This window comes from Alnus glutinosa, chromosome 1 (assembly GCF_958979055.1).
Source record: "Alnus glutinosa chromosome 1, dhAlnGlut1.1, whole genome shotgun sequence".
Classification (NCBI taxonomy): Eukaryota; Viridiplantae; Streptophyta; class Magnoliopsida; order Fagales; family Betulaceae; genus Alnus; species Alnus glutinosa.
In genome coordinates, this window is record NC_084886.1 from 31,833,738 (window position 1) to 31,845,014 (window position 11,277).

The 11,277-nt window shown below is 36.4% G+C and overlaps 1 protein-coding gene across 1 annotated transcript; it reads left to right on the forward strand.

Moving 5' to 3' along the window:
• The first annotated feature begins 1,078 nt into the window (after window positions 1–1,078).
• LOC133878513 (protein indeterminate-domain 4, chloroplastic-like) lies at window positions 1,079–5,162 on the forward strand. The gene is made up of 4 exons (XM_062317072.1): window positions 1,079–1,236; window positions 1,333–1,550; window positions 1,701–2,097; window positions 3,950–5,162. Exons 2-4 carry the CDS (start codon window positions 1,400–1,402, stop codon window positions 4,983–4,985), a joined length of 1,584 nt encoding a protein of 527 aa, XP_062173056.1. The 5' UTR covers window positions 1,079–1,236; window positions 1,333–1,399; the 3' UTR covers window positions 4,986–5,162.
• The last annotated feature ends 6,115 nt before the right edge of the window (window positions 5,163–11,277 follow it).

The window sequence follows — 11,277 nt, forward strand, 5'->3', positions numbered from 1 at the left end:
CGTCGGAAAATGTTTTTTTTATCTCTATTGTGGTTAGAATTATGATGATTGCTACCGTGTATACTCTATGGTGTAGGAGAAAAATACTAGAATATTTAAGAACAGAAATAGGATTCCGAGTGAATTATTTAAGAGATTATGCTTTGAGTTAGATTCAAAGTCAATACTTTTAACTCTCTGTGATTCTTCTATCAATTGCTTTCTAGCTGGGTCTTGGGGGTTTTTTATGATGTAATCTATTAATTTTCTTCTTCTTCGTTCTTTTTGGCATAATTTTGCTTCCTTGTAGGTGCTTTAATTTGTTTAGGTAGGCCTCCTCTTGCTTTTAGGCGTTCTTAGTTTTGAGGGGTTGTTTGTGGATTATTTTTCTGTTGTGATTGGTTTTTTCAATAAATTTTTAGTTACTAAAAAAAAAAAAATGATCTTTCCCATCGGGAACCATGCATATGTATTGTGTCTTTATCTAATGAGGCTGTGCAGTTTATCCTGAAAAAAAGATTAAAAATAAAATTTGTATTACCTTGGAATTAAGCAGCGATCGAGCTAGGCTGTAACGACATACAAGGATTATTTTTTAAAGAAGCTAAGAAATGATGGAGTCGTATATATCACAAATAATATAAATTTGTGTAGTCTGTAGAGGTATGTATATGTGGAGACCGGGGATTGGAAGGAAGAGTGAGGCTTATCCTGATGGTAGCAAGAAGATACGAATTTAGACAAGGCCAAGAGACCGGGGAGTGTGACGCCTACAGCTCAGTGGCCCCAAACCATCGCCGCATCACGACACATTAGGCTGCGTGAGAGCTCCATGAATAGTACTGATGATACAAACACTCAATTGCTAATTTGTTTAATTCTTTTTTTGTTTTTTTTTTTTTTCTCTCAGTACGTACGATGGAAAAAGAATGAGAAAAATCAGCAGCGCACAGAGAGAGAGAGAGAGAGAGAGAGAAGGGTATGCATATGGATATGCATGGATGTACATATGCATGTATGCATGCTGCATGTGTACATGACATTAAATGGCATTTTCCAATGACTGAGATACAATAAAAGTGACCGAAACAATTTTACCCTTTTAAATAAACAACAGCAAGTAGCACATAGGTCTACAGATTGATTGTTTTCTTCTCTTTATTTGCGGATTGTAGCTGTCCCCCTGATATACTTTCTTGTTGGTTCTTTGTGGATAACTAGCTGAAGTTCAAGGGGCACCACACAGATAGACCAGGGGTAATTCTAAAACTATCATATATGATCAGTTAGTTTGAACAACATTGCCCCTTTTTTTCTTTTTTCTTTACATTAGATTTTTACACGTTTAATTAGCATATCCTGAGAGCCCAAAGAAAGAAAGAGCAAGAATAGCAGCTGCTTCACATACAATTTCTTCAAGATGGCCGCCGCTTCCTCATCCACTTTGTTTTTCGGAACGAAAGACGAGAATCAAAGCCAGACAGCACAACAAGCTTCTTCTACCGTCACTTCCTCAACTGCTCCAACTGCAGCACCTCAAAAGAAAAGGAGAAACCAACCTGGAAATCCAAGCAAGTATCTTTCTTCAGATCTACCGTTGCTTATTCCTCACTTTTAACTTAAGAAATCATCTTATATGATGAAAACCCTAACCCCGGATTTTCACTAGCTATGATTTCTTACAAATTCCTATTAAATTAATTGTTGATTGTTTGGGGCAGATCCAGATGCGGAGGTAATCGCACTATCTCCCAAGACTCTAATGGCAACAAACAGGTTCATATGTGAGGTATGTAATAAGGGGTTCCAAAGAGAGCAGAACCTACAGCTGCACAGAAGAGGACACAACCTGCCATGGAAGCTAAAGCAGAAGGCTAAAAAGGAACCAAAACGGAAGGTGTATCTGTGCCCGGAGCCCACATGCGTCCACCACGACCCTTCGAGGGCTCTCGGCGACCTCACTGGCATCAAAAAGCACTACTCGAGAAAGCACGGCGAGAAGAAGTGGAAGTGCGAAAAGTGCTCCAAGAGGTATGCCGTGCAGTCTGATTGGAAGGCCCATTCCAAGACCTGTGGCACTAGAGAATATAGATGCGACTGCGGCACTCTCTTCTCTAGGTAATTCATCTTTATCCATAATATTTCACATTAATCATATTATAGAATCTGAAATATATAGAGTAATTAAACAAAGTACACCACTGCTCGTTAGAGTGTAAAGTTGCGATTTTTCTTTGATTTTTGAAGTTTCTCTTATAGGCCGATCGATCTTGCTCAAAAGTCTAGCTAGGGAAAAGAGTGAATAACGAAAGTAGTTTAGGCATCTGTTTGCTTCCAACATATATCCCTCTGAGTGGTCTTCACGATCCACCGTGTGTTTTTGTGGAGGACTGCTTCCACGTGAGTAATCTGTGAGACTGCCATTGTCTAGGGGTGACAAAAGAAAAATGAAAAAACAAGGAAACATCTTTCTCCCTCGAAAACATCGCCCTTCATCTTTTTCTCATTCACGTGTAGTAACACAAATGTTAGAAAGCATATTGTTACTGAGTTTGTTTTCATGTGAATTGGATAAGTTGTTGGTTTTGTTCTCTTCCAAGTTGGCTACATATGCACAGGTTAAGCTCTTTCAGGTAATTCTTCCCATGAAAACAATAGGGTCATGGGGTCAAAGATTCTCTCTCTCTCTCTCTCTCTCTCTCTCTCTCTCAGCAGTGATACTAGTGTAACTCTCCATTAATTGTGCAGGACCAAAACTCTAGCTTAAGAATCCTTTTAAAAATATCATCTTTTATTGCTGATTTTCGAGGTTATGAAATTATTCTTTCAATTGAAGATAGATGGTTCGTGGGTTTTACGTTAATTGTACGTAGTCCCAGAAAGGGGATCGAGTTTTCAGTTCACTTGTTTTTATTTTCTTCCTATCAAGCTCGAAAATTGATTCCCTAGCTTGTTCATTGATTTAAGAGCCAGTCTTCAGATATTTGAAATGGAATTTAGTTTTTCAATAGTTTTTCTTCTTTTTTCTTTATAGATAGTTTTTGGATAGCCAATGCTTAATAGTTCCCATTGTCCAGTAAAACTCTATGGCCCATCTAAACTTTTTTTTTCTTCCTCTTGTGAAAATAAAATTACTTTTTCCAATATTCCCTTGGGTACGTACGTATGTTCCTCATGATTTTATTGGTTGAAGTTAGTGTTTAAGGGTTTCAGGTTAATTTATCTTACACATGCAATATAATTATCTTGTGACTATTGTACGTATATACGAAGTTTCTCTTCCTAATCCCAAAAAAAAAAATATGATAAATAAAATTCATGTGAAAGTGAAATTACTTGCATTTCTAACTTTCCTATTCACTTATCTTTGTAAATAAAGTACTATTTGACTTCACCTTTTGGGCTTCCTTTTTTACCGTTCTGTGTCTAAGAATCATCCAAATCCTTGATATTAATTATTGCTGTTCTCCTTGAAAAGTTTTGTCCGAAACAAATCCTTGTTATAATGACTCTCTTAATTTTAGCATGTTTGAACCTTTCTTGCTTCGTTGTTTGGGAAGATTGATCTAATTTCGTAATTAATGTATTTGAAGTTTTAAAGAAATTAATGGCATGTTTGGATGATCAAGATTTTTCAAATACTGTTTTTCAAATATAAACTTCTACTCAGATTTTATATAATTTTTTCTAATTTTGTCCCAGGTTAATTTTCTAAATCATCCAAACATAAATTTCAAAAACAAGCTTTTTAGGTATTCACAATTTTTCAAAAACTCACACACTCAAACGAGCCTAACTTGTCAGAGTAATTAAACATAATTTTATAGAAAGACATTTCAATTTGGTGCTCATGCATGACAAAATTAAAAGAGGTTATTTGATCCGGTTTTGTGTTTATTTGATCCTGTTTTGTGTTTATTTGATCCTCAAAAGCATGTCATGAATTACTTTCCATTCTAATTTGTTGCAGGCGAGACAGTTTTATCACTCACAGGGCCTTCTGTGATGCACTGGCTCAGGAGAGTGCAAGGCATCCTAGCATGGCCGGTAGTAATCTTTTTCGAAACAACCAAATGAGCTTAGGCCTATCACAAGTACAAAATCAGAACCAGCTATCTAGTAATGTGTTACGACTGGGCACCAGTGCCAAATTTGAGCACCTCAATATCCCTCCAATATCAAACACTTGTTCCTTCGGACAGCCGATGCCTTCACCTGCGTTATACATGCCAGATTCAAACCAAGCATGCTTCCCAAACAAGCCTTCTTTGCATGGACTTATGCAACTTCCTGACCTTCAAACCAACACTAACAATTCCTCTCCACATAGCAATCTCTTTAACATTAACTTCTTTTCTAACAACACTGGCGCCAATTTATCATCTTCTTCGGGCTTATTGATTCCCGATCAGCTCAACAATAATGGCATGGGTGACCATGTTGGCTCCGGAGTATCTTCTCTCTTCAGTAACAGTAATTCAATATTGCATCCTGAAAACATTGCTTCACATATGTCCGCCACTGCGTTGCTTCAAAAAGCTGCCCAAATCGGATCAACTACAAGCTCCAATAATTCTTCCTTGTTAAGAGGCGTGGCTACTTCCTCATCTGATAAGCAGAATTCGTTGGTTAACCTGGGCTTCAGTTTTGGCAGTGGTAATGGAGGAGGGATGGAAAATGCAAGCCATCTTCAAGGGTTAATGAATTCTCTTGCCAATGTGAACTCTTCCATGTTCGGAGGACAGGATAACAACTTTGATGGCTTCACACAGGAACGCGAACGCCGCCATAGTAACACAGATTTCAGCACCGCGGGGAGCGAGCCAAAGTTGGCTGTGAGTACTTTTGGAGGGTCTGATAAGTTAACCTTGGATTTCTTGGGGGTGGGAGGGATGGTAAGGAACATGGGCGCCGGGTATTCCCAAAGAGAACACCAACATACTATCAATATCAACTCTTTCGAACCTGATGCAAGTCAACCATTTGCAAGCACAACACTTGAGTGAAAACATATTGAGAAGAAACAAAATGATATTACCAGATCGATCACGTTACTTAATTTTGCATGTTCGTTCGTTGAATATGTAGGTGAAGCGATTGATATCACCTTTTTATTTTTTATTTTTCTTCTGACTATTTAGGGTTCCGTTCCTGAATATGAATGCCTTATTACTTTCTTTACATTCACCTTTTCTCTTTTCGTTTCTAATAAAACGATTTGATCAAATTTCAGTATTAATTATATCTCTGTTACACTATACTCTAGTACTATATATATTGTGGTTTTTTTCAGGCCCAGCTACTAATTAGATGTGAAAAAAAAAATAATAATAAAAAAAATAAAAAAGAGAGCCCTTGATATATATATATATATATGGCCTTAAGTGTAAAAAATTAAAAATTAAAAAAAATAACCTATATCCAAATTAATCACTCAGAACATGCATATGCAATTAATATTTATTTAGTTACTTTACATAGAAATTTCAGAGCTCTAACTAACGTACTGGGTTTGTCTTGGACGTCGTCCACAAAAAAGAAAAAATAAATAAATAAAAAGTAGGAATATGACGTAAGCCATGTTGAGTAGAATGTCAAAAATATGAGGACGCTGAGCCTCAGACTTTGAGAATCTTCACATGCTGACTACATTCCAGCAGAATCGACAAGCGAAAAAATTATTTATTATTTGTCGGATTGGTATGTTAAATTAAATATATTAATACTGCAAAACTGTGGACAGAGAGAGATGTTGATATATACATAAAGAAGAAAAAATTGTTGTCCGAGTTGTTTATAATATTTAGAAGAATTTGTTCGGCCACCTAATACCTAACAAGCCCTAATTCACTAATTCTAAGAAGAAAAGGATCGCTGAATTTCAGGGCTGCATGTTGACGTCCCAGGGAAGCTTTACAAACTGTTGTATTTTCTCGTCTCGTTGACTCTCCCTTTCAATTAAATTTTCTCATCTCTCTCATGATAACGTACAAAGCACTCGAGTTCACTCCCACAGACAGCTTTTCTATTATATATTTTTATTTTTTGAATAATTTTAACGGAATCGACTAAGAGTTGCGGTCGTCAACTGGAGGCTGCAGGAATAGCAGCTAGCTAGCATTGTTTTTTTATGGCAATTACCAGGCTCATGTGGCAATTTTTGTCTTGCCTACTGTCTTTTGTTTTTTCCTGGCCTTTATGGACTCATCTGTCCGTGACCTTTTTCCTTTCAAATTTCGAACTACCCTGCCTACATTAATTAATCTATCATCTGGAAACAATCCTAGGCATGCTTTCGTTCTTTGATTTGTATAAGAAAAAAGCCGACTACCTTGATGAATAAGCAGCTCCCCCATGGCATATCTCAGCATTATAACTTCCTTTCATGTTCCTTTCCAGAGAGAATGTGGTCTCTCGTGCTTGACAGATCGATCGACGCAACTGTTGTGCTTAAATATTGTGTTGACATATATATCCCTCAACGTACAAAATAATAGGAGAAAACACTAGTCATTTAGGTCTAAGTGACTCGAACCTTGCAATGAAGATCAAAGACACGTACGTTGTATAACTGAGCATGCTCACGAATACACTCGTCACTTACAAACCCAAGTTTGATTCTTTAGAGCATTCCTAGTAGCTTCTTCAAATTTTACTCACTAAAGTAATTAAAAATTATTTTTCTCTATTTTGGTGAACCACTTTTTTTAAATTTTTTCAGCAGTCTCACCATTTTAACTATTCACTATCATTATTTCATTTAAATAATATTTTTTTAGATTTCTTTATTCTTTTTCTATTTAATCTTTTTATATAACAAGCTATCATACACCTTCATCTTGAGATTAGATCATTGCTAAAAAATTCACAGAAGTTTTCATTGGCTTCTCAACCAAATTCAAGAAAGAAAGAAAAAATAAATTAAATAAAGATAAATAAATGAAAAAAGGAATAAAGATAAATAAAGGTTTTTTTTTTTTTTATGAAAAGAACCACAAAGTTTATGTAGGGACAAAGAAACCTTCATGTCCATGAAATAAGGATATCATCGTGTGAAAAAGATGGGAGATGAGAGAAGAAAATGAGAGAAAAAATGAAGAAAGTGTGCTGATCATGTGAGAGAGAAATGAGAAATAAAATTGGTGAGCGAGTTGGTGAGTGAATATTACTCATCAGAATTGGTGAGTAATTTCACTCATCAAAACTTTTTGGTTGAAGTGGTGATGCTGTTGAGAGTGGTTTTTTCATGTTTTTATCAAATTGGCTCACCAAAATAACTAAAAAGCTATTTTGATGAGACTACTAGGAATACTCTTACGAGGTTAGTACGACTACACTTAACCTATGGTTTTATTATGATGTGGCAAAATTTGATTTTGACCTAAAAATGTTGAATACATTGAAAAACCAAGTGTCTCAACTGATCTAGGGCATGAACGATCAATCCTGCCATTTAGGATTGAGTTCAATCGTAGCTAGTTCAAAGCCGGATCGATCACTATCAAACAAATTGCATCGATCAAAACTCGATCGAACAGTTGGCAAACAAATCACATCCATCGATGTTGGATTGCATGTTCATGCACAAACATGATCGAACAGTTGGCAAACAAATCACATTTATCGAAGTACGATCAAAGTTGGATTGCATACTCATGATGCACAAACATGAGTCAAAGAGTGACTCAATTTGAGCGTGATCGAAGTGGGATTGGTCGGCATTACAATACCCAATCGATCGCTCACTTACTCAATCAACCATCACCATGCAAACAGAAACCCTAGTTACAGTTTTCAGGCTTCTTTTGAAGAGTTCTATAAATAGGACCGTCATGACTGATATATCTTCTAAACCTAGAGTCACTAATAGACAATTCGTGACGACTTTTTTTATCGTCGCTAATGATAAAAATGTCGTTGCTACAAGTCATGATCATAGTTGCTTTGTCGAGAAAGATTATGAATGACAACAAATTTGTCGTTTATAGTGTCACAATTCATAGTGTAACGCAAGAAATTATAACGAATAGGTACCCAGAGTCTCAAATAAACAAGTCTAATGGATCATCATAGGGTTACCATAAAACTGTTAATACTCCCAAAGAAAACCCAAGAAAGTATCATGAAGTAGGTTATCGAAATCACGCCACATCTCTCCACTTAGGAGTAGGTCCAACTCCTCAAAAATCAATCTAGCGAGACAATCTAAATAGGGGCCCTTCCTTCATTCATTTCTTCACACAATTTCATTCTCACCTTTAGAGAGAAAAATTCAACAAGTTATGAGAGCTATTATGAGGGAGAAAGGCCAAGTAGCTCGTGAATAGTATTCTCGAAGCGCAGAAAGTAATTTTTCTAAAATTGCTTGGTAAATTCTTTTTATCTCTAGTTTGCGTAAATTCTAGTTCTTAGAGTTAAATTATGTCGATATAATGATTAAATTGCTCGGAAAAGTATGGTTGAATATTTCAGAGAATGTTATTATATTACAAAAGTGTCATTGTGTTGCCTAAATTTCATTAGGTATCCTACAATGGCGATGTTGTAATGCGTGAGTAATTTAGAAGTTTTAGATAAATATTGCATTAATGTCGTAGTAATGCTCGTATGAAAATACGTGGTTATGCTATATAACCGTTATGATGTCAAAGTGGTATTATGATATTGTAAACATGACGTTGTGCTGCCCAAATATTTAGGATAAAGGCAAAGCATCAGAATAATAGTTCTCAAGGCATTTTAAAGATCATATGATTTGAATAAATAATGGCTTAGGAACATAAAATAAAGAATATAAGCTAATAAGGATACACAATATTAATGCAAAAAGTGTACAGGGTCCAGAGTTGACCTTAACAATTTCCAAAGCTTGTAAGTAAATTCTTATGGAGACATGATACTTATTTTAAAAAGCATGATATCTACGTTTCAAATGAGCCTTATTATACTATGAATAACATGGTATATAAATTTCACATGTTTTAAGATTTATGATGTTCGTTAACAATGCTTTATGAAAAGGAATACACTGCTTTAAGAACATGAGACAATATTGTATATTGTTAACCTAATAATAATAAGTTGGAAGTAAGTCCCCAGCGTGGAGGAGTAAGTCCCAGTGTTGAGTAATAAGTGAGAAAGTTAAACATGGGGAGTAAGGCCCCTATCAGAAGTAAGCGTGGGGAGTGAAGCCCATATTAGACATTGTTAGTATTTTATGTTGGCAACATTCTAGATGACAAAAAATACTTTATGTAGCGGTTGCTTTTTAAATAGATTTATCAGTTTTATTCAAAGTCTTCAAGTTAAATGAACAGTGTTCGTTTCAAGCCATGTGGCTGGTCACAAGTTTCTAAGAAGATGTCCATGAAGATTCCATGCAATTTTCAAGTCAGATCAACCGATTCCTGTGCAACCGTCTGAACGGGCCTTTGAAGGCATCAAACGCCCTTCAGTGTCTAGAAGCTTCAGTGTTGAAGACGTTTGGACGTCAGAGCAACACCGTCCAGACGCTAGGTCAAGCTTCTCCAATTTCTACACGGAGTTGGATTTCAGTCGACACTATTTAGAAAGTTTCTGCAAGACGTTTGGACGACATGGCAACACGTTCGGACGCTACCCAGCATTCCAAAATATTTTGAGTTTCCTTTATGGACACGGAAAGGAGTGACAATGAGACACTCGACCAAGCCATCCTGACGTGGTCCTATTATGGGAAGAATCGCGCTTTTCTGAAAAGGCGATCGCAGAAGACCGTTCGGATGAGCGTAAGTTACCGTTCGAACGCTCCACAGCTAGAGTCTGAATTTGTCTAGAATTAGGTTTTCTGAAGCCTATAAATAGATGGCTCTAGGCTTGTTATTTATAAGAATTCAGTATAAAATTCTATAGTGCTTAGAGAGGGTGTTTAGGGAGATTTGAAGATCCGCTAGCTCTCTAGCGAGTAATTCTAAATGTCATACCCATATCCCTCTAAAAATGATGTGGCTTTTAAAATCACCATGTGATCAAAATTTATTTTTGATCAATCACAAGCCCAATGATGATTTTAAAAGCCACCTCATTTTTTTAAGGACACAAGAGGGACATGGGTATGACATCTAGCATTACTCCTCTCTAGCCGTTGCCGGTGTGTGCTCAATAGTTCGTGTGAAGTCTATTTTTGGGGTTGGCCCTAAGGTAAAGGATTCCATCAAAGACTCCTTCAAGTAGGAGACTTGGTTGGGAAACATTCACGATGGGCTTCGTATTATAGTTAAAGGTATGACTACTGCAATAGGTTTTTTGAGTACGAGTGCTTTGTAACTTGCTTTGTCTTTGGATAGTGAATTTCCTGGGTTCGGCTGCCCCGGAGTGATTTTTTTCTTCACAGAGTTTCCACTTTGTCAACAAATATCTTGTCTCTTTTATTTTCCGCATTTAAGATATTTTGTTGCACACAAACACACACTTGATATTTAGAAGTCATATATTTATTTTTCAAACATAAACATGTAATTAATGCCCATAAAATGCCGTAAGGAGTAAGTACCTTAAGAAATGAGAAAGAGCAGTGACAAGAAAATAGTAAGAGACTGCATTGCATGATAACGATATGATGAGATTTATCTGTTTTATTGCCTTATAAATTGTTTTCATGCTTTAGATGTACGCACACACATATATGTGTGTATGTGTTTCGCGTATATGGCATGTATAATGTATATATATTGAAAAATAAGGAGGAATCTAATTTAACCATGTGTGTGTGCAACGTGTAACAAAATATCAAAAGTGTGGAATTAAAAGAAACATATATTTTGTTAACGAAGTGGAAACTCAATTAAGAGAAAAAATCACTTCGGAGCAGCCAAACTTAAAAAATTCACTATCAGAAGACAAAGCTAGTACAAAGACAGTAACGCTCACATACCCATATGCAGGGATCGTATCTTGTACTCTAACACGTAACCCAACGTGAACACTTCCCAACCAAGTCACCTACTTGAAGAGGTCTTCAATTGATTTTTTTACCTTAGGGCTCCTCCCTAAGATAGACTTCAACAACGAGCAAGTCACACACTGGACAACCCTTAGAGAGCTAGCAGATCTTCACAATTTCTAGCTAAACACTTTCTCTAAGTTCAGAATAATTCAATATTGAATTCATGATTTTTACATGCCTAGAGACCTCTATTTATAGGCTTAAGAAAACCTAAATCGAGTCTAAATCGGACTTCTCTAGGCCGAGTCCGGATGGAACCATAGTGCGTCCGGACGGAGAACTGCAACCGTCTTCCATACCGCGCTTCACGCGTA

What these genes read in the sequence shown, in the direction of transcription:
- LOC133878513 (XM_062317072.1), top strand. Translation starts at nt 1,400, where the DNA reads ATGGCCGCCGCTTCCTCATCCACTTTGTTTTTCGGAACGAAAGACGAG. An exon ending in AAACCAACCTGGAAATCCAA is followed by an intron (nt 1,551 to 1,700) that starts GCAAGTATCTTT and finishes TGTTTGGGGCAG; the next exon opens with ATCCAGATGCGGAGGTAATC. An exon ending in TGCGGCACTCTCTTCTCTAG is followed by an intron (nt 2,098 to 3,949) that starts GTAATTCATCTT and finishes AATTTGTTGCAG; the next exon opens with GCGAGACAGTTTTATCACTC.